General features: G+C 35.9%; 1 protein-coding gene and 1 non-coding gene across 4 annotated transcripts; one reads left to right on the top strand and one right to left on the bottom strand.

Moving 5' to 3' along the window:
- Positions 1-2,008: 2,008 nt before the first annotated feature.
- LOC147511060 (Alkaline-phosphatase-like family protein) lies at positions 2,009-23,223 on the bottom strand. 3 transcript variants are annotated; one of them, XR_015219180.1, is made up of 21 exons: positions 22,838-23,222; positions 22,669-22,703; positions 22,474-22,595; positions 22,268-22,357; positions 22,071-22,190; positions 21,895-21,978; positions 21,385-21,462; positions 12,769-12,894; positions 12,600-12,686; positions 12,440-12,475; positions 10,988-11,043; positions 9,894-10,041; positions 9,326-9,785; positions 9,111-9,202; positions 8,419-8,971; positions 8,125-8,260; positions 7,546-7,587; positions 7,261-7,426; positions 7,040-7,123; positions 6,669-6,944; positions 2,009-2,105 (listed from the first exon to the last, which is right to left on the bottom strand). XR_015219180.1 is itself a non-coding variant. In XM_086602892.1 (20 exons), exons 1-20 carry the CDS (start codon positions 23,077-23,079, stop codon positions 6,804-6,806), a joined length of 2,898 nt encoding a protein of 965 aa, XP_086459018.1. In that variant the 5' UTR covers positions 23,080-23,222; the 3' UTR covers positions 6,627-6,803. The 3 variants fall into 3 exon arrangements, 2 of the variants coding, with proteins under 2 accessions (XP_086459018.1, XP_086459019.1); XM_086602892.1 differs by lacking the exon at positions 2,009-2,105 and having other exon boundaries at positions 6,627-6,944; XM_086602893.1 differs by lacking the exons at positions 2,009-2,105; positions 22,071-22,190 and having other exon boundaries at positions 6,627-6,944; positions 22,838-23,223.
- TRNAL-CAA (transfer RNA leucine (anticodon CAA)) lies at positions 23,199-23,282 on the top strand. Its single transcript has one exon. It is a non-coding gene; the product is annotated as a tRNA-Leu (tRNA).
- The last annotated feature ends 77 nt before the right edge of the window (positions 23,283-23,359 follow it).

The following is a 23,359-nucleotide window of genomic DNA, read 5'->3' as shown; positions in this document are numbered from 1 at the left end:
TTTTCTTGCCTGCTGTAACTTTGAGAGATTTGAGTGTGGAGATTGGGTGATCTTTATATACAATTGAGTGAAAGTAACATTATACGTTTTTCAAGGTGCCTAGCTGGTTGAGTTATATATAGAGAATTAATGGTTCCAATTAGTAAAGTTGTTACCTAAACCTCCATCAAAATATCTGATACAATCTTGGAGTTACTAAGTTAATGACATGCTTTCTTTTTTTTCGATCTTTTATATGCAGTTAAGGCAAGTGTATATTTTGGTAAGATTGTCTGTTGTATTTTGACAAGATGAAGGGATAACTTGAAGCAAAATCTGAATGTTTAAATGTTAATCCTTTATATCAGATTCTCAGAAAATAGACACTTCCTTTGTTTTTGGTAAATGATCATTATTAGCGATATTGGCGATTTATTGATATAGAATGATTCGAATCATAAACAATTGGCATCAAATTAAATAATGGATCCAAATTTAATATGCGAATATTTTGATGAATGTGGTGTGTTATGGCTAATCTTTGTTTCACTATAATATTTCAAATTTGACCTGAATCATAATGTCCTGCTTCAGCAAATGCTTCAAAATTGGAATGACAGTTTATAGGGCCCAGTTTATAACCTCCTATTTTTTGTCTTTTACCACCTTGGTTTCTTATGCATCACATTAGTAGTGAACCTTTTTTCAATCGTTTTGTATGGAATTTGTCAATTTGAGAATGACAATGAGTTGAATAGTGCTATCTCCTAAGGTTCACCATTACTAAAGGAGGCCAATTAATTAGATCTGGCTAATTAGGACTCTCCATGTGCTTAATTATGCCAATAAATTGTATTTTTCTAAAGAGGTTTCTCCAGCCAATTAAGATGATACCAATTAAGTAGATTGTACTAAATTGGGGTTATACAAATCTTTAATTTTATAGTTTAAGCTTATACGTCTAGGTTGTGATAAAATCCATTTGTAGGAGGTTTTTTAGTTGGAGATAAACGAGGTATGAATTTTCAAGGAGCAAATTGTAGATGACTTGAAACGAGCTTAAAATCAGTAGAATTTTAAAAGAAATGGTTAAATTTTAAATTCGGTAGAAACGAGCTTAAATTTTAAAGTCTATGTCGCCTAACTAAACTAAACATAAACGTGTGCACCAGAAAAGAAATGGTTTCCCCGAAACAAAGAAAATGTGCCAATCTTGTCCAGTGGTTGAAATGTGCCACATTGTCTGTTTAATTCGCACAACTTGGTAAGAGACTAGTCCGAAGTTCCGAACAAATTTTCTGAAGTGAGTACAGAGGCTGTTAGCAATTTCCAATCTGGCCGAAGCAACCCGAATTTTTTTTTCTCACCGATCAGTACCACAAATTTCTAATTTTTTATAATTTGATACTTCATATATTTATTTGACCAAAATGTCTTTATCTCTTTAAAGTACTTAAGACTGTAATAGCTCTGGTTTGTTTTTTTTTTCTCAATGAGAAAGGGATAGGAGGTCTTTTAATTAAAAAACCCCGCTAACCTAAAAAAAAAAATGTCTTTATCTCTTTAATTTTCAAATTGCCACTCTATCACTTAAATTATTATAATTATCTAACTCGTCCTAATATAATAAATCTAAATCCGTGAATCCAATGGTGATTATATATTTTCTTCATCCACCACTCTATCTTCTTTTAGAAAAAAAAAAAAAAAAAAAAAAAAAAAAAGGTATTTTGGTGGGATAAAAAATATCAAATCGTAAAAAATTAAAAATATGGTACCGATAAACAAGGTGTTGATTCACCATGTTATAAGACGGAATACCTCCTCATTGGAGTCGTAAGGATTAGTGATGGGATTCGTGGCGACTGAAATACTGAGTATACGCACCCAACGAAAGGTTTCCTATTCTATTCTTTTGACACAAATGTAATAACTATTTTGGTTATATCCCTTAAAGAATGCCATTTTCCCTATTTTTCGGGGTGTCAACACGGCATCCCTAAAAGACTCCGTTGTAAAAGAACAGAAGAAAAAGAATGACAAGTACATAAAGTATAAAACAATTTCCATCGTGTCGATACAAAACTGGGCAGATATTCCCCCCAAAAGTTCATTATAGAAGTGCACTAGATTTTGGACCCGGGCATACGCCCGAGATCTATTAAATATTTTGTGTGTTGAAAAGGCTTTACAAAAAATATATTTTTATTGAAAATAAACCGAAATCGTTAATGACCAATGATTATGGTACATAAGAACTTGGAAACTAAGGGATCAAATTGAGATAGCCTCTTCACTTTGTGGTTTAGGATATTAATCCGTAATTTTCAAATAGAATTATCTTAAACTTCGATCTAGCTTTATATAATAGTTTTTTAGATTTATGGTGATTTAGCGAAGAAATTTTGAATCAGAATATATTTTTATGAAAATAAAACCGAAATATGTTAATGAGCAGCGATTATGGTGCATAAGTACTTGGAAACTAAGATATCAAATTGAGATAGCATATTCACTTTGTGGTTTAGGATATTAATCCGTAATTTTCAAATAAAATTATCTTAAACTCGATCTAGCTTGTATAATAGTTTTCTTAGATTTATGGTGATTTAGCGGCAAATTTTTGAATAAGAATATATTTTTATTGAAAATAAACCGAAATACGTTAATGAGCAACAATTATGGTGCATAAGTACTTGGAAACTAAGGGATCAAATTGAGATAGTCTCTTCACTTTGTGGTTTAGAATATTAATCCGTAATTTTCAAATTATCTTAAACTCAATCTAGCCTGTATAATAGTTTTATTAGATTTATGGTGATTTAGCGGTAAATCATCACCGTTCGGCTTACTAATGTATACAAATCACTGAAACAGATTGATTGTTTCCATATCCTCAAAGAATACACTACTTCCACTTGAAAAGATTATCACATGAACATGTCCTACGAACGGGTGCCGTTATATTAAATTATTCTAAAAAATATTAGCAACTATGCATAGCTATGAGATATGAAAATTATATTAATTACTCATTTAAATTTCTTGCACCACTCTCTATAAAAAAGAAGCACCAAACCTTGATAAAACTCATCGACTTCTTTTTATTGTTAGGTTTAATAATAGAAGTTTGATTGAAGTTTTGTGAGAATACCTAATGTGGCTTAAGATAATATTGAAGCTACTTGAATAGCAAGGCATTCCCAATCACAATAAAAGAATTATAATAAACACTACTTAAAATGCAAAACTATATTTGTTGAGACATTTATTCCCCCCACATATAATACAAATATGTTTTAGGGTTATTAGTTCAATGCATTTGCATCAAGTTTCTGATTTTCCATTAATTATTATTTGAGGTTAGTTTAATGTAGTACGTTGCATCTAGTTTCCAATTTCTCATTAATTATTCTTTGAGATTAGTTCAATGCAGTTGCATCAAGTTTCTAATTTCCCGTTAATTATTATTTGAGGTTAGTTCAGTGCAATTGCATCCACTTTATAATTTTCCGTTAGTTATTCATTAAGGTTAATTCAGTACAATTGCATCCAATTTTCGATGTTTCATTAATTAGTCTTTGAGATTAGTTTATTGCATTTGCATCCAGATTCCAATCACCTATTAATTACTCTTTGATGTTAGTTCAATACATCTGCATCCAGTTTCTGATTTCCCGTTAATTGTTGGTTAGTTCGATAGTTTACAACTTCTATACAGTTTGCATACATGTAAGAGTCTGTTTTTATAAACTCACTTTCGTTTTTGGTTCCTAATTATTCGTAATTACTCATGTGAAAAGGCTAAAAAAGTAGACATTTATGCTTTGATCGAGATCAATGCGATGTAGGTTATTTCAATGCATTTGCATCCAATTTCTGATTTCCCGCTACTTAATCTCTGATTTTAGTTTAATGCAGTTGCATCCAGTTTTTGGTTTTCCGTTAATTATTCTTTGAGGTTAGTTCAATGCAGTTGCATCCAACTTCTGATTTTATGTTAATTGTTCTCTGAGGTTAGTTCAATGCATTTGCATCAAGTTTCTGATTTACCGTTAATTATTTTTTTAGGTTAGTTAAATGCAGTTACATCAAATTTATATTTTCCTGTTAATTATTAAAAGGTTACGCAATTTCATCCATTTTTAATGTTTAGTTAATGAGTCTTTGAGATTAGTTCATTGCATTTGGATTCAGTTTTCGATTTCCCATTAATAACTCTTTAAAGTTAGTTCAATACATCTGCATCTAGTTTCTGATTATTTATACTTCGAGGTTAGTTAGATACAATTATATCCGGTTTCTGATTTCCCGCTAACTATTCTTTGAGGTTTTTCAATGCATTTGCATTTAATTTTCGATTTCCCACCAATTATTCTATGAGGTTAGTTCAATGCAGTTGCATTCGGTTTTTTATTTTATGTTAATTATTTTTTGAGTAAAGTTCAATGCATTTGCATCCAGTTTTCGGTTTTCCATTAATTATTATTTAAGCTGAGGTTTGTTTGATGTATTTGCATACCGTTTCCGATTATCTGTTAAATATTTTTCAAGGATTTGCATCCAATTCCTAATTTCCTGTTAATTATTCTCTATCGTTAGTTTAATGCAATTTGCATAAAGTTTTCGATTTCCCGTTAATCACTCTTTGAGCTTAGTTATGTATTTGAATCCAATTTCTGATTTCCTTATAATTATCCAATATGGTGTGTAATACCAACTTCTACTGATTCATCTGTAGTGTCATTGCAAACATGACATAAAAGTAAATTATGCTTAATTTACTATGTGAGATCATCGAAGATTATCCAGTTCCCAATTTCCCGCTAATTATTCTTTAAATTATGCATGACTCACTATGTGGAATCTTCAAAGATTATCTACGAACGGATGTTGTTATATTAATTATTCTGAAAAATATTTGCAAATATGTAGAACTATTATATATATTAACATTATATTAATCACTCAACCAGATTTCTTATAACGTGAAAACCTCACTCTCCATTAAAAAAAAATGAACTCACTTTTGATAAAACTCTTCAACTTCATTTTGTTGTTTAATAATAGAAGTTTGATTGAAATTTTGTGATATTGTCTAATAAGGTGAAGTTCATATATATTGAACTACTTTGAATAGCAAGGAGTTCCCAATCATACGGAAATAGATAAAATAAACACCATTTTAAATGTAAAACTATACTTATCGGAGACATTCCCACAACATATAACCCAACTAAGGTTAGTTCAATGTATTTGCATCCAGGTTCGATTTTCCGTTATTTATATTTTGAGGTTAGTTCAATGCGGTTGCATCTAATTTTCAATTCCGTTATTTATTTTTTTGATATCGGTTCAATGCGGTTGCATCCGGTTTATGATTTTCGTTAATTATTCTTTTCGGTAGTTCAATACATTTGCATCCAATTTCCAATTTCTTGGTAATTGTTCTTCGAGGTCGTTCAATGCATTTCCATCCGTTTTCGATTTCCGTTAATTATTATGTGATATTAGTTTAATGCATTTGCATCCAGGTTTTAGATTTCGCTTTTATTATTTGATAAAGTTGCATTTGCATCTAGTTTCCAATTTCCCATTAATTATTGTTTGAGGTTAGTTAGTTCAATGAATTTGCCCGGTTTCGATTTCTTGTTAATTATTTCTTGAGGTTTTGTATCCGGTGTATTTTTTAGATTAGTTCCATTGCATCCGGTTTCGATTTTCCGTTAATTATTTGTTAATATTAGTTCCACGCATTTGCATTATGTTTTCAATTTATAAATAATTTTTCTTTGAAGTTAGTTCAATGCGGTTGCATCCAGGTTTCGATTTCCGTTAATTTAATCTTTGAGGGTTAGCTCAATGTATTTGCATCCAGTTTCGAACGACAATTATTTTTTATGCTAGTTTGATGTATTTGCATCTACATTTTGATTTCCGTTAATTATTCTTCGAGGTTAGTTAATGCGGTTGTATCCATATTCGATTTTCTATTAATTACTTTTTAAGATTAAGTATAAGTACTTGCATTTTACATACGAGTTTCGATTTCCGTTAAATATTATTTGAGGTTAATTGATACAATCCAGGTTTTCGGTTTTCCATTAATTGTTTTTGGCGTTAGTTTCATTCAAGATTATACATATTTTAAAATATTTGTCACACCGATATTTTTTTTTTCATTTTCTATTATATATTTTGTGATGTTATTTTTTGTATAATTGTTTTTAACTATATTTTGAGGCCGTTTTAAGAATATATTCAAAATAAATTCGGTATTTTATTTTATCATAGACACTAAAAGTGTATGATTTGTAATAGAAATTAGTTTATACAAATCACCTATTTTTTTAGCAATTTTTTTATTTGATCTAATATATAAGAATTGGAACACTAAAAGTGTTTGATTAAGTAATAGAAATTACCTTTTACTAATCAATCGATGATTTTTTAGCAATTTTTTTTTATTTGATCAAATGAAAATACTCTCAAACTCTCCAAATATAAGAATTATAAATACACTCAAACTCTTTAAAGAGGTTCCATGCGATGGGATTGTAGGCTATTAAAAACTATCTTTTCATATTTAGTCACGGGGATAGAAAAGGCTAACTCTCATATTATAGTGCCACATAGGAGAGAGAAAATCCTCTTTTAAAAGTCTCTGCTTTAGTATATAGATAGTAGACTTCCATGCCAATGATTGTATTAAGAATTGCACTAAGGACAGCGTAGAGAGAAAGCAATAAACTCTTATACGCTACATTGCCTCAGATAAAATACAATAAAAAACGACTACTCTTGTATCACACAGCATCAGAGCCTCATTTTGCTGAGATCTGATCCCGTTGGGTATCACTCCCAACTCGAGGGAAGTAATGAAGAGACGAAAAACATATCAAGAAGTCTGTCAGAATAAGGCCAACCACATCGAACACAAACTTTGGAGCAAATAATCCCCATACCTGCATGAAAAGAAGAACCATGAGAGCTAATAATCTGACCAAGGCACACTAAATTTAAAGCTAATGTTAGCATACACGAGCAAAAATGTCATTACCATCAAATGGCGCCTTTGAATCGTGACACAGATCACTGTGAACGTTGTAGTTATAGAGGTGATGAGTCCATAAATTAACAATACCTGTGAAACAGATAAAAATAAATATTTATATTAACACTATTATAGCGGCAAGTAACTAAGGGAAAACACACATAATATTGAAAATTGAGCATAGCAAGTATATGAACTTATAAAGATCCATGGTCTACACGAATTACCTGAGCCAAGTTTGCTAAAAGGCTATTCCTTTCCCGTCCTCTAGGATATTGTGGATAATGAAATATAACAAGAAGCGGACAACCGAGAATTGGAAGGATATGAGAAACACCAAAGGTATCGATAGAAAGTAGGATTGCTTGTCGAATGAGGTTGAATTCATCAAACCTGTAAATTAACCCAGGAATAACGGTTTCAAAAAGAGGAAAGTTTCTAATTATTACCTCTTGCCAGTGTCATAAACAGGCTAGAGTCGAAATGTTAGAAACAATAGACTTGATACTTGCCCAGTAAATGCAGCACCATATCGGAGGCCATCGAAAGCACACCTAGCCAACATGAAAGAAGAAGTCACCAAAAGAGAACAAATGACTTTGCAGTGTTAAAATTAATGAACGAAGTACAGGATCATAGAAGCTAATTTTCAAGATGCAATGAAGTTTAAGCGAATATGAATATGAGAAATCATATAATGAATCTGGTTATCCTTTGTTTTAACCTATAGAACACATTTTAACATTTTCCACCCAAAACGACACTAGAGGACAATTAAAAACCCATGCTAGGCACAGTATGTCCTTTGCAAGGTACTAATGCACAGTTGCACACACATCTAACAGCTTATAAAACAAAATAAAGGTAGTGGTTTGATACAAATAATATCCTGAAATTTAAGATTTCCCAACCGTATGATTTGGCAAAACCAGACACTCCCTAAGACATTACTGTACGATATAAAAAAACTTTAGATTCTAGAATATCTAATTGTTGCTTAACCCTCTAATCAGTAGTTGAGGTTGATCTCATATTACTGAGCCAGTCAATAACTGTCAAGCAATTCCCAAACAAAATCTCAACGAACTTACCAGTGACCAGTATAGAAAAATAGGCAAACAGCGAAAAAGCTCCACTGAACTACAGGAAGTGGATCAGTTGTCAATACTCCAACAGTTCCATCTCTGGTCTTCTTTTCCAGAAGCCCCAACCGTATAATGCACCATCCTGTTGTGACTTAACTTATCAATAACCAATCAAGGATATAGAAAGATTTACTTACAGGATCAAATTTATCAAATACATATAGGTTGTAAGCTTCTGCTATGAGTCCCAAAAGTATCGAAATTTAGCAAACGGATAGATTAACAAAAGTATAAAGATACCTCCAATTACAGATGACAAAGCAATCAAGGGACCTTGTCTTCCCATTATTAGTATGACTGTTGGACTCCATGCAGATAACATAACCACTGTTCGTTGTAACATGCTTTGTGTGAAATTTAAAGCCATCTCCTTATCAAGCAACCAACGAGCTGTCAATAATACAAGCAGTCCGAACCCAATAGTGTAAATTATCCGAGGAATTAAACTTCTTCCAATGCCTTCAAGCAGAAGAGGCATACCCAACAAGTTACTTTCTAAGACCCAGTGCACAGTGATAAGGAAATAACTAAAAATGGTGGCACCATTAAAAAGGTACTTTGAAAACCTCCAACAGTAATCTCCGGACATGCTCTTGCACAACACAATTGCCAATACAATTAGAGACAAAAGTGATATAACATCAGGAATTAAGACCCATATGAGGTGATTCTCATTGATCCCAAGGAACCTCAGAGGAAATATATCCATAAACGCTGAACCCACTGTCTGTTTGGAGAACCCAGATTCCGTGGAAATCCTTAAAACTAAATTCATCAGAAGAAATGTAACTGCCTGCACATATGAACTATATCTAGTTAGCATGCATAAACTGTCAGCATACAATCTTTTTGCAGCCAAGATACACAACATAGACAACTAGCGACCCAATTAGACTTCCAGAAAAGAGAAACAGGGCTGAAACAGAACTCACTTCTTTAAGCATCTTCTTCCCTGAGACTGAATAACGTAGGTTGATAATACCCGTAGTGCCCAAAAGATAATTCGCTACTTTTCCTTCTGTCACTGACATTGAGAACATATAGTAAGTCAAGGGACACATACACAATGCATATCAAACACAATTTTTTTTTTTGATAATAAATGCATATCAAACACGATATGAAGCAACAACAAAGACAGACTTACATATGTAACTATTTGAAAGAAAGCTGCATCCACGTATTGCGACCAAAAGAAGAACAAGAATGGATCTTAAAGAAATTTTGGCATCAACTATGGAGGGATAAGAAAACTGTTGTAGATTGTTTGTCCTCTCAATAAAATATAGATGGATGAAAAGTGACAATAGAAGAATTCCAAGACCGATAGCCATTATCAGCAAATCAAACTCAGTCCATTTAGAACGAGCAAGCTCTGTAACACTTGCTAGGAAGTTTGAATAAGCCTCAATCTGCCACTGGAGGTCATCAATTAGTAGAGTGGAACAACTTCCATTACCAACTTCATTTTGAGGTAACAATGACTCCTTCACTCTATTTGACCAATTATGCTGTGCTTGGGCGTACATATTTTCCAGATGCGCCAAATCTTCAGAGGGAAATCCAATAACCGATGATTCTGAATAGGTATTAATATACCTTTTCACCTGCAAAAGATACCCATGTAACAGTAAACGAAAGGTAAGTCTCAAGAACAAGTAAATCACCAAAGATGGCTGCGATTGAAACTGATAGGTAAGTCTCAAGAACAAAACCTGCCACGAATTGATGCAAAGAACGTTAGCATAATTTTGCATCCATTCTTCCAGATTCGATTGATTTTTGCAACTGGGAGCATCTGTTCCTCGTTGACTCCATGTACCAGCACTTAAAGCATATAACTCGTGATTAACACGACCGATGCTGAAAGATAACTTTATAGTTAGATTAAGCTACCTAAAGAAATAAACAATCATTATGAAAAATCTGAAAGAGAGGAATTGTAACAATTAGCATCCAATAATTGCAGCCAACAGTTGTAAAAATAATTATTTTACTTTTCAATCTGTACTCAGCGATTACAACTCAGTAAGTGGTTGAGGTTGAACATTTGTTCCGTTCTTACAACTTTGATTCAAATGCGTGAGCACATAGAAAGAGGTGTGACGTTGTGTAAACCGATGTAACATGGGTCTATAATAGGAGGGAGACCATGCACCTCCAGTATTGTCGTTGAACCGGACACTGAAGCATCCAAGCTCTCAAGACTTATTAATATGCATTCAAACTGTTAATAAACTTGCATAAAATGCCAGGACCTAAAATATGCATAAAGATGTCTAATTGGTGGCATTGTGTGTTTTTGCAGTACACTAGTAAATAAGTCAAACGTGAAGAAACATCATAGAACCAGGCAAAAAAAAATCTAAAAAAGACCTTGATGATGCCAAAAGACGAGACTACTATTGAATTCAGAGCCAAAATTTTGGAATAATTTGCAAATGGCACCCCAAACAATTCCTAAGAACGCATATTCTAAGAGTGGAGCTCTCAAAATGAAAAATCTCCGACTCACATCCAATACTACGATAGAGACAATCACATCAAAGTTTGCCTCGCTTACAACTTCAGGAAGGAAGGTTTAACTTTAAAACATGGACTTTCTTTTCAAATTGACATAATACCAAGCAAAAATTTATATAAACCAGCATAACTAAACTATTCCCGCATCCCGCTACATATACAGGATTTACAGTTATCAAATTCAATAACTAATATGTATATAAATATAGCAGTCTTATACAACAGAAGTAACAGTATATATCTATTATCTACTATTTCTAATATCGTCCAGATGCTTACACTGCACCTTCCAAAAGGAAAAGGAACACCTAATAGTGCTGCCACAGTTACTGCAAAATCTAGCTGCAAGCAAAAGGTTAATGAGTTGCATGTCAAAATGGAAAACCAAAACCATTAGATGTCCATATACGAAATTTAAGGGATTCTTTGATTGCAAAACAGATTTGTTATCAGGGATCCTACTTTCTAGTACGAACCTTCAAGATATTCCTTCACTTTCTTGATAAAAAAAAAAGCACTGTATTATAAAATTAAGGAAATATATCACAACCCAAAAACTAGCAGAAGCTAGTACCCAGGACCATAAAATCACCCCCATAAACCCAATCCTATATATGATACCCTAAGTATATTACAACAGAAATGGAGAAAGAATGGAAAAAAGAGAGGCAGAAACTCAAATGCACCACCATACTTCCACCACCCTCTGTGCACCCACTCCCTTCTTCTCCCAACCACTCCGTGTCTCCTTCTTAGACTCCATTACTTGTCGTATTATATCCCCACCTCTCCTGTCAAGTATTCCAAACCCATGTAGTCAAGGCGCGAGGCGCGGCAAGCCGCACCTTTATTGCCTCGCCTTGACCAAGGCATGGGTGCAAACATAAGGCGCATGCCTTTTTGCACTTTTGTTGAGGCTGCGAGGCGCGCGCCTTATCGTCATTTACAGTTTTTCTTCTTTTTTGTACACTTTTTGTTATATATGACACATCCATACTCGATCCAATAGTTGTATGGTACAAGAAATCATACAATTTTATAGGTTTTATATTGGAATACACGCTAAGATTTGAGTTTTACAATTGTTAAGTTGTATGGATTGAGAAAACGACACAAAGATTGGATTAAATGAAGTTTTATGGGTTTCCAAAATTTGAATTATGTGTTCTATTTCATGAAGAACTCTCATTGGCTCAATTCAATTTGTTTGCTCTTTTAGTATATTGAAATTGAGCTCGATTGTTTTGAGAGAACAATTTTCGTTTTGCGATTTAATTACTTGTTGGTTACATTTTTTCTTTTAAATGACTACTATCTAAACTAAACGATTTGTGATTTTTATGGGTGTTGCTCAATGGTTGACATGTTTCCAATTATAGAATTAATTCCATTGTTTGGCTATGCAAATCAGTGATAATTCATGTTTTTTTTTTTAAATTCTAATTGTAATTACTGCAAGCCTCACTTCAGTAATAGTGTTGCGCCTTGACTACTCTGTTTCAAATCCTCAAACTTTTAATGCCCTCTAGAAGTTTTCTAAAGAAGTATCACTGAAATCATAATTACATAAGGAAGACATGGAAGAAGCTAAGAAAGATTTTTGTATCAAGTTTCTAAGTGTTCTGAATTAATTTCATGAAAATTGCACTAAAACTTGAGAATCCTGGTAAAAACTCCCTTGAGCAATCAAAGACACTCATATTCCATTTCCAACCTAAGAAAATATAACCATTCTAACCTGCTGGATTGAGCTAACCCTGATTTCCTTTCCATCCTGAACAATGGAAAACAAGTATATATTTAGCCAACAAGAAAGCAAAGACAATAGGGAACAGTACTGAATAACAAAGACACAAATAATGAAGTATTGAAGTTTAGTGCAATAAATAGGAAAGTACCGAATCTAATATGCGTGATTTATTTTGTCCAGATGATACGGAAACTAGAGGGGTCTTTAAACTCATTGCGAAAAGTGATGTCTCAACCTGCATCAGAGATGTTCTAATTAGGTCAACAGTTATAACCTCAACATGCATTAAAAAAAAATTAAAAGCAATGACACAAGACCTCTTCAGATGTGCCACCACCATGATCACCATTTAAAGTTTGTCCATGATCCCCCATCACAATAAGCAAGGTATTTTCATGTAAACCACCTGGACCGGACTGGTTCTTCAGAATGTCCACAACATCCTGCAGTGGAAAAAAGAATCAAACTAATTGTCTCAGCACAAAGGAGTTACAAAAGACCTCAAAAAGAAAAAGAAAATATCACAAGAAAAAATGGACCACACAATATCAATGACTTAGAACTCCATTTCGATATTCAGAAAATGATTAACTTTTCTATCATTTTAAAAGGAACTTCATTCAGCTTCTATAGAAGTCCTCATAAATATTAAAAAATCACCATATCTTACTTTAGGACTAGCTAGTTTAGTGCTACTCTTCAAAACCAAGTGACGGAAAACCCCTCAACCCAAGACTTGACAAAAAGGGTATTTTAGTTTCAAGGTGAGTGCAAGGCATAAGTCGCAATATTAAAATAAACATGTGTGGGAAATTCTAGAATAAGATGTCATTAAATCGAGAACAATTGGTTACATGTCACGATGTGTTCTTGAAGGAGGAATCAACTTCAATTGAACACCAATGATAAATTAAGGCTAATTAAAATCCTAATTTGACAGAAAAGGGGATTAAACAGGAACCGACTAGAACTAAACTAAATACTACTAAAATAACAATTACTAAATAGGTTACTAAATACTCATTATTCCATCATGTCATCTGCGTAAAATTACAATTACAAAAAAGCATTAAAGATTTAGAGCTATTGAGTCTATAACTTTTACCTTGCTCGTAACAATATCAAGCTACGGATATGAAAGCCTAAACGACTATCAGAAGTTTCCAAAACCTAGGTGGTTTTGGTGAGGAACAAATGAAGACTCAATAAACAAAGAAAACAAGGTGAAACAAGTAAATATTAAAGAAGGCAGTTGTGTTAAAACCTCGGGTTCTACCAAGCTCCACTGATCAAATGCATAAGTCTCTTATATCACAGCTCGTTTTTCAGATGATCTCGTACATGTGTCCAGGATCGGCTCATATAGTAACACATAAGCTTGAGCAAACCGAGCCAGAGTTTCTCGGATTCTCGGTTAGTCGGTCAGTTTACCAAAAGGTATTGGGTCCGAGCAAGAAAAGAGCACAGACAGAGCACCTCGACTCATTTTCCAGCCTCAATCTTATAGTGTTTGTAGGTCGTAAGCTTCAAAGCGATTTTTAATGAAAGGCATATGGCTATGAGGGCATAAACCTTGCAGTAATTTTTTTAGCATTGCCTCGTCCATTCTTCAAAATGTTTTGAGGAGGCTTGCCCTCTTTAATACTTTTTTTTTTGATAAGTAGATTTTATTAGAAAGGAAATGCAAAGCACGGTGGTTACAGAGAGTGAGTGAGAACATCACATGTTCTGTAACTAAAAGGAAGCAAACAGAGAAGACAGAGAAAATTGCATCCCTATAATATAATACCTCCGAGGGGCCATTATCACACGAGGCCAATCCAGTACCAAATTCCTGAATTGGTGTTGTCGCCTTTCCTCGAAGTTGGACATCCAATACCACAACACACCTTTGATTTCCCCGACCGTTTGTGATACCGAGCATTCTTTATTCCTGAAGATGTGGTGATTTCTTTTCTTCCATACTACCCAAATAACATCATATGGTAATAGACTCCACATGACCGATTCGAAGCTCTTCCCTCTCATTCTTGGACAATTTACAAGAAATTCTTCGACTGAAACAACTTGTGCTAGCAAAGGGAACACCATAGCCATTGGCTGGATCAAGAGAGACCATACCTCCAAAGCAAAGCGGCAATGCAAGAACACGATTAATACTCTCCATGAACATATTACACATAGTACAAACGGGAGAGGCAACTGTTCCTCTACGTAGTAGAGCATCCGCCGGCAACTGTTCGCTTTTAGGGGGATAGCGATTTTCCATACAACTCTTGAAGGAAAATGAGTGGATATATGTTCAGAAGGACGATCATATGCACGAATTCTATCAAACAAGGAGCGAACAGAGAAGGTGTTGGTCCTGGTCCATCGCCATAAGCAACTGTCCTCTTGATCATTCAATAGGTCTGTCTCGAGTAGCATGGTTAGATTAGCATATTGTTGAACCTCCCAGTCATTAGAACATCTTCTCAGAAACAAATTCCATGCCAAATGGCCACCCTGCATATGCGCAAACTCGTGAACATATCCATTTTTATTGGTGGACGCTTGAAAGATGAGAGGGAATTGGTCAGCCAGAGATGTTTCACCGAGCCATGCATCCCTCCAAAATAAGCATTTACGTCCATTACCCACACTGAAATTAACCCCACACTGAAAGTACGGCAGTACCTTCAATATGCCTCTCCAAAGACTACAACCATGAGATTGAGATGTTTCTTTGGGCCACCAACTATGGTTGTCATTACCATATTTAGCGCAAATCACAGCACGCTAAAGAGAGTCTTCTTCCGCCATGTATCTCCATAGCCATCTTCCAAGAAAAGCCTGATTCATTACTACAAGTTTTGGTAGCCCGAGACCGCCGTCTTCTTTTCATGAACAGACTTTCTCCTATTTTACTAGATGGTATTTCCTTTGTTCATCTGAAGATCCCCAAATAAAGTCACGTATCAATCGTTCAATAATATCAGCTACACCTTTCGGAATAAAGAATAAGGACATGACATAGATGGGCAAGTTTGAGAGAACACTGCTTGCTAAAATCAATCGCGCCCCTTTAGACATTAGTTTACACCTCCAACCACTGAGTCTCCTTTGAACTGAGTCAATGACTAGCTCCCAAACCTTCTTATTCCTATAAATGGAACCAAGAGGTATGCCTAGGTACCTGCAAGGGAGTTGTTCAACAACGCAACCCATTACTTGAGATAACTCCGCCAAGTGGTCTACCTTCCCAACCGCGAGAATAGAAGTCTTCGCCATATTTGTTTTTAGACCGGAAACTGCTTGGAAAATGAGCAATAATGCTTTGATACTAAGCATTTGTGAGACGGAAGCATCAAGCATGAAAAGCGTATCATCTGTGAACTGAAGAACAACAACTTCAAGACCATTAACCGCTGACTTAAACCCTCTAACATAACCCAAATCTCTTGCTTTAAAGAACAATCTGTTCAATGCCTCCATTACAATATTAAAGAAAAACGGGGAAATAGGATCCCCTTGACGCAAACCTCTCTGGTTGCGAAAGTACCCAGCTGGAGACCCTTCAACAAACACCGAGAATGACGCAAAAGTGATACAAGTCATGATCCAATTCCTATATCTTTTGCCGAAACCCATCCTCTAACAAATAATTCAAAAACTCCCAATTCACATGGGCATATGCTTTCGATATATCCACCTTGCACAAAACTCTATTCTCCTTATTCTTAAGTTGAGTGTCAATGCACTAATTAGCAATCAAAAGACCATCTAAAATCTGCCGACCCCCAACAAAGGCACATTGTTGCAAAGAGATAATTGATGGTAACACCCCCTTGATTCTGGTGGCAAAGACTTTAGATATTATCTTGTAAATTCCACCGACAAGACTAATCGGTCTAAAATCCGTTAAATATGTAGCAACGGTTTTCTTGGGTATAAGAGTGATGAATGTACTATTGTTCCTTCTATCCATAGTCGACTGATCTTGAAACTCCCGCACAACGCCCATGAAATCAGATTTAAAGAAATGCCAACACCTTTTATACACACATTTGAAGTCCATTTGTACCGGAGCTCTGTCTCGCCCAAATTCATTAATCGCTGTAATTAGTTCATCTTCAGAGATGTCTCTGTCCAAGCATGTGACCTGGTTTGCTGTTATAGTATTAAACTCTAATCCATCCAATTCAGGTCGTGCTAGGGGATCCTCTGTGTAGAGTTCTTCATAGTATTTAATGATGTGTTTCTTAATACAATTTTTGTCTCGAACCTCCACACCATATACAAGCAAAGTACTGATGCTATTGACTTTGCTCCTAGCATTAGCCGTTTTGTGAAAAAACCTAGTGTTATTCTCCCCTCTTTGAAGTATTTAGTTCTTGATTTCTGGTGCCAAGATATTTCTTCCCTCTTCATAAGCTCCTGTAGTTCACACTTCAAACTCGCCCAATGAACTTCGTCAGTTGACAAAGGAGAGTTCTCCTCTTTATGATCTAGGTCATCAATCTCCTGTGTTTTGTTCTTGATAATCTGATCCACCCTGCCAAAACAGTCCTTATTCCACACCTTTAATTTGTGTTTCAGCTCTTTCACCTTGTGCCACTATATATAACTCGGCAGCCCCTCAAAAGAAAATGAGTTTCACCATTCCTCCATTAGACGATTAAGGTTTCGGTCCTTGAGCCACATTAGTTCGAACCTAAAAGGAATAGGCCCTCGGTTAGTTTGAGAACAGTCCAATAGAATCATTCTATGATCCGAGAGATACTTCGGTTGAGCTAATTCCTTGGCTTGAGGAAAAAATTCATCCCAGTCAGTTGAAACGAGGAAGCAATCGATGCGACTCTGACTCTTATTATTTGACCATGTATATAGTGCCCCATTTAAAGGATAATCAATGAGGCAGTTCCTAGTCACAAACTCATCAAAGATCTTTTACATACTTCGAAGTTCTGCTTTCTCCCGTCCTTTCATATCTGAAACGGACAAGATTAAAATCTCCTCCTAAACACCATGGTAATACAGACCAGGCCCTTACATCCTTAAGCTCTTCTAAAAAATGAGATCTCTGATTGTTTAAACTAGCTCCGACACACTTGTCACTAGCCATGAGTAACCATTACTCTTCAACACACACCACAGACAATGTATAAGCTCCTTGTAGTTCATCAAGCACCTCAATAATGTCAGAATTCCAAACAATTACAATTCCACCTGATAAACCAGATGATCCTACTGCTGGAACACTTGTATATCTCCACGGATGTCGCCATAGATCTGCTAACAAAACACTAGATTCTTCCTCCATTTTTGACTCCTGTAGCAAAAGAGCTGCAGAATTATACTCTTCCATCATACGTCTCAAGTTATTACAGGTCTCCACATTACACAACCCCCTTAAGTTCCATGCGATCAGTTTAATCGACATGACCATCTTCCATCTCCCTTGTCTGAACACCTTGTTGCCTATCCTCTCCCCGAAAAAGGCCTGAATCATGAAAGTTCTTCTTTAACAAATTCCCAAAAAATTTCTCCAATCCCACATTGTTCATACATGAGGAAATCCCCAAATTTTTAGCAATTGGAATAACCATAAACTTTACCCAATCACTAAGATCCTCTAAATTCTGACAATTGCACAATCTACTCGCCAACACGCTGACATCCACTGAGGCATGACGATCGTCAATATCCAATTCATTCTAAACATAGAATGTTTTATCTCTACTCGCCACTACAACTGGTCCTTGAGCAACTACCATAGGTGTCACTAATACTTCCTCACAGGTTGGGGACAGGGGATTAGCCGAAGATTGTTATAGCTCTCTAAAAAGTTCCGGCGAAAAAAGTTGAGAGTTCGTGCTCATAGGAGAGAAAAAGTTTTGCGTACTCAAAGCAATGCATGGGCCAGGATCAGAAACTACGGTGTGGGATCTGTGATTGCCTCTCTTGGGCTTTCCTCTTAGTTTTCCTTTTGTTGGACCTTTGCAAAGCTTTCCATCTAATAAAAGCATTGAACCAAGGAAAATAAGGGGCCCTTCTCCTTGTCCCATGGGCACCAATATGCTGACCAATATTCAGCCCACGGTCACCACCCATGTGTTTCCACAGCTATACGACCAATCAAAACACTACTCTCATCCCCATTCTCATCCCCATACGTTTCCATCGGTTGTGGGTCAAACGTTGTCAGCCCTGGCATGGTAAAAGAACTACCACCCACATGTTGATCCACTATAGGAGGGGAGTTCTGGTTTGCAGACAGCTCAGATTCAAAATTTGAAATATTAAGATTTCCCGGTCGAACCTCTTCAAAACCTAGGGGTCTGCTAAGGTCTGTTGCTTCCACCTGGCAAAAAGAAAAGTGCTGACAAGACGGATTTTCCTAAAATAATTGGTCCACGTTTTCTGCCCCAGTTCTTGAGACATCCACCTCATCTTCCTCCTCCCCTCCAACAGCAAATTCAACGGAGTTTGTGCTCAGGCGGCTACTGTCAAACTCCAACTTAACCCAAATAGGGTAAATGTATCCCCTCTCTTCTACATCCATGCTTCCGATCTCTCTAACTTGCACTTTCACCTTGATGGAACTTCGATACCAATCAGCAAATTCATCATTAACCTCAAAAGCGTTCTAAGGTGTAAGGGAACACCAACAAAACTTAAAAACACCTCTTTGGATTGCATCTTCTCACTGGGAATTGAACCCACTTCTGGATTCCATTTTTAAAACAAATCTCCCCATCCCAAGATGCTAAAGGAGGCATCTTTGCTAACTTGTTGGCTTCTGCTTCTCTGTTGAATAAGACGAGCACCCCCATCTTCCATAACTCTGAGATCTGCCCCACTAAAAACCGATAAAATCTTTTGCTTTACCCATCTCCAGTCTGGAACTCCTCTAGAAAATGTGCATAACACAGTGAATGACCACCACGACGCATTCATCACCCCACAATTAGAGCTGATTCGAATGGTAGGTCTCAAAGTTTCCCATCCTCTGTTGCAACCATGAGCATTAACAGTAGTTGGTTGAGGTTGACGTTGGACAGGTGTTTGATGGGTTGCCTCCCTTCCCCCTGTGTTCCTAGTTGGGTGAGGATTTGCAGATTCAAGTAAATGCAAGATTTTAGAGCCCACATCAGCCCAACCCTCCTTATCAATACCAGCTGGGAAACACATAGTTTTGGGTCTCTTAACGTTCTTCTTGGAGATAAGCAACATATAAACATAGATCCCCTTATTGTTTTTGCGAATCAAGCCGATAAGCTTCACATGGTCATCCCAAAAAGACTGGCACAAATAGCTACCCAACCACCTAGCTCCACTAAGAGAAGTCATACATTTGTACACCCCTTTCCCTCCTCTCTCTGTTAAGCTCACCTCATCCTCACCAGAAGAGTTGTTCCACCATTCAAATTCAAACGATTTTGCTTCCACCACCGCAAAACTTCGTTTTCTACCTGACCGTAATCTCATCATTGGCACTTCATTTAAACCCCCTTTGCAGGATTAATTCAAACGGCTATCCTTTTGCTTTTGGAGGTTCTACAGTTGAAAATAATGAAAAACCATTTAATACTTGCCACTCTTTAATTCAAACCCTCTTTAATACTTGCCACTCTCTTTTCTTTTATCGAAAACTTGAATAACACACTGTGTTCAAGGGTGAGGTGAGGTTCAAGGAATTGGGTTTCTCAACTTAAGCGTTGAGTCGCCTTGGTGCCGTCTAAGGAACGCCTTGGAAAATGACATGCAACTACTTTCATAAAAAAATACCAACAGGCGCCGCCTCAGGAAAGCCTTTGACTACAAAGTACCACCTTTCCCGCAGGCCACCTAGGACGTGTTTGACAACATAGCCCACACTGATAAGGGTAGTGCAACAGTGTCTTGTGCTGCCTGTTACAATGAGTTGGATTTCTTCCTGCCTCCATCAAGAAATAGAACTGACAAATCCGAACGCAAAGGGTCAAGAAACTCACCTTTATAAGGTTAAGTGGCCAAGTGGGTGAGGAGGCATTCAACAAAAGTAAGAATCAGCGTGGTTTCCTGCAACATAGTTCTGGCCAGTCACATTCCAGCTACTTTATCTGTGTACGCTTCAAGGGAAAGATTCTAAGGGAACAGCTGATAGCAAGAAGGAAAGATGTATCCCCCGTTCCCCACAGTAGTTTCCTCTGAGAAGCATGGGATGTTCATCTCCACCCAGTAGGTATTAATATCAGTTGAACAATTGCAAATCATTTGGTGACATTGTGTCTCGCAAGATGGTTATCTCCTACAACTACAGCCTTAGGATGTCGCATCTGGCCATTGGTCCCATATGCAATTTGGTGGACAATCTGAGGACGAGAAATGAGACTATCTTCAAGGGCGGGGAACAACTTAAATTAATTCTAAAGTTCGCACTACCAAAGCCAACTCAAATGAGGCTATCTTAAATTAATGCTTTGGACTTCGGTGGACTCAAACAGAAGCGAGTAATGATTGTGTTAGATTGAGGATTAGTAACCTCCGGTGCAACTTGGTGGTTTTTACTTAATATTATTTTTTTATTTTTTGGCTCCCTCTCTTTGTAATCCTAAGTCTCTCCCTCACCTTTTTCTTTCTTAATGAACAAGCTGCCTGGTTATCGAAAAGATATGGTTACCATAAAAAATTATTGTAAGAAACTGATTTACTAAAAGGAGTCATATCTTCAACCAAATCAGTGGCTGATTCTCCCTACGGGTTCCTTATAGAATTAGTTGGTTTGTCGAATAGCAATAAGTGTCATCGCCATAAATCAAGAAATATTATGGAAGTCCAAAGAATTTTGTGTTGAAACTTTTGTCCTACTCTGATTCATAAAAATTCAAATAACATCTTCCTAGCCAACAAGCGCGCTGAAAAAAAATCTCACTACAAAATCAAGACGCACCATGCATCAAGAAACTCACCTCTAGAATGGTATTGTATTGTTCCAATTTATGTATCATGGGCATAGAATCAACTCCAAATATATGCCCTGCATGATCCTGAACCAAAAGAAAAGAGGATTATTAGAGATAATTTGGGCTTGCATTATTCCACCTTGCACCTCTATTGAGTAATGCCTGAGTCGCAGCATCAAGGTCTGACCCAAATTGAGTAAAGGCGGCCAAGCATGATAACCATTTTAATGAAGAATGATTCCTAGTAATCAGAACACAAACACAAGGCTGTCCATTTAGTTATGCAATGAAGTAGAGAATGTTTTAGAATAAAAAAAAAACATATGTAATAACCTTGATGGTCACAACTTACGAAATACAAAAAAAATTGGTTTGAAAAGTTGGTAACTCAATCAACAAGGCCACCAATATAAGACAAGTTTTCTAAAGCATATTAGCAGATGTAATTTGGTCAACAGAAGAAATACTTAATGCTCAAACTATTAGAAATTACAATCAGAAGGATGAGAAACCAACCACGCCGAGGAAATGTGCAATAAGAACATCCCATTCTTCCTCATACAGAGATGGAAACAAATGCTGGACACAACCATCATCGACCTGCACATAAAAATTGAAATAAACTACAAGTTTATAAGAAGAAGAATTTTTTTTTGAGGAGAATGGTGTTTGTGGAATTCAGAAATGCATACTGTGTCCAGATCTTTAACATTGAAAGAGGGGAAAGGAAAAGATTTTTCAAAATGATCTGGAAACAAGTGCACCCAGGTGTCATCCCCCATCATCCACACTCGTTTTCCATTTCGATTCAGCTGCAGAAGAAGGATAGATGAATATATAATGGACATATAAAAGACTTTCAGAACATGAGTAAAATCTAAGGGACTACCTGATTTAACAAATTGTCTTCGATGATTGCAGGAGCCCCAAAGCTATTCCCTACATCAATAAATGTCGGTAGTCCACCCGTTGTCAAACCCTATAAGTAAAATGATGAATACAACGTCCTTTCAGCCAACAAGTGTACTTAATTGTTACTATTATGTACTACATTTACTTATCAGTATGAAAGCAGGGACATAATTCATAATTGACCTTGAGGCGTTGCAAACTAGTAGTGGGTGGATCGGCAATAGCTTTAAATATCGTAGCTGATGATCCCTCTTCAGAAGCCAGCTTCTGCAACACTTTCAACTTGTCCATCCATCCTTTTTTCTCTACATTCAAAGGTTTGTGTTACTTTATATATAATATACATTCAAATAAATGGTAAGTAGAAAACTAACTAACCTTCAAATAAATTACTCGGCGCCACAAAATCAAACCTGTAAATAAAAAAATAAATTACAACAAGTAAGTGAAGTAAATAAAATAAAATATATATATATATATATATATATATATATATATATATATATATATATATATATATATATATATATATATATATTATTTTGACCTTAGAGCATCGAGCACAATAATGAGTAGACGATCAACGGCTGGTTTAGTCCAACAAGTGGGTTGATTATTATTAATAATAGGATGGAAACCACAAGGGGATTGGGAAATGTCGGAACAGTGACTGAAAGTGGAGAGTTCAGTTCGTGTGAGTAGAAATCCACGTGTGAAAAGTAGAATAGCGAGGGTGTGAAGGATTAGGATTATAAAGAATGGGTATATTAATTTCCATTTCGTATTCATTCCGTCTCATAAGATTTTATTTCTTTTTTTTTTTTTGCTCGCTGATTAATCTCTTATTCAACCCGGGTGAGTCTTTCACACAATGTCTAAATTTATAACTCACGAGGAGGGAAACAAATGTCAGGATGGCCGAGTGGTCTAAGGCGCCAGACTCAAGTTCTGGTCTTCGAGAGAGGGCGTGGGTTCAAATCCCACTTCTGACATTCATATTTTTTTTCATTTACTTACTTAGGAACTGGGAAGACAAAATTGATTGAAGAGTGAATAAAGAAAATAACAA

This window comes from Coptis chinensis, chromosome 3, assembly GCF_015680905.1.
Source record: "Coptis chinensis isolate HL-2020 chromosome 3, ASM1568090v1, whole genome shotgun sequence".
Lineage (NCBI taxonomy): Eukaryota > Viridiplantae > Streptophyta > Magnoliopsida > Ranunculales > Ranunculaceae > Coptis > Coptis chinensis.
Note: the sequence above shows the minus strand (reverse complement) of the source record. Positions and strands in the feature narration are given on the sequence as shown.

What these genes read in the sequence shown, in the direction of transcription:
- LOC147511060 (XM_086602892.1), bottom strand. Translation starts at nt 23,079, where the DNA reads ATGAATACGAAATGGAAATTAATATACCCATTCTTTATAATCCTAATC. An exon ending in GGGTTAGCTCAATCCAGCAG is followed by an intron (nt 11,044 to 12,439) that starts GTTAGAATGGTT and finishes TTTTGCTTGCAG; the next exon opens with CTAGATTTTGCAGTAACTGT. An exon ending in GGAAGAAGATGCTTAAAGAA is followed by an intron (nt 8,972 to 9,110) that starts GTGAGTTCTGTT and finishes TCATATGTGCAG; the next exon opens with GCAGTTACATTTCTTCTGAT.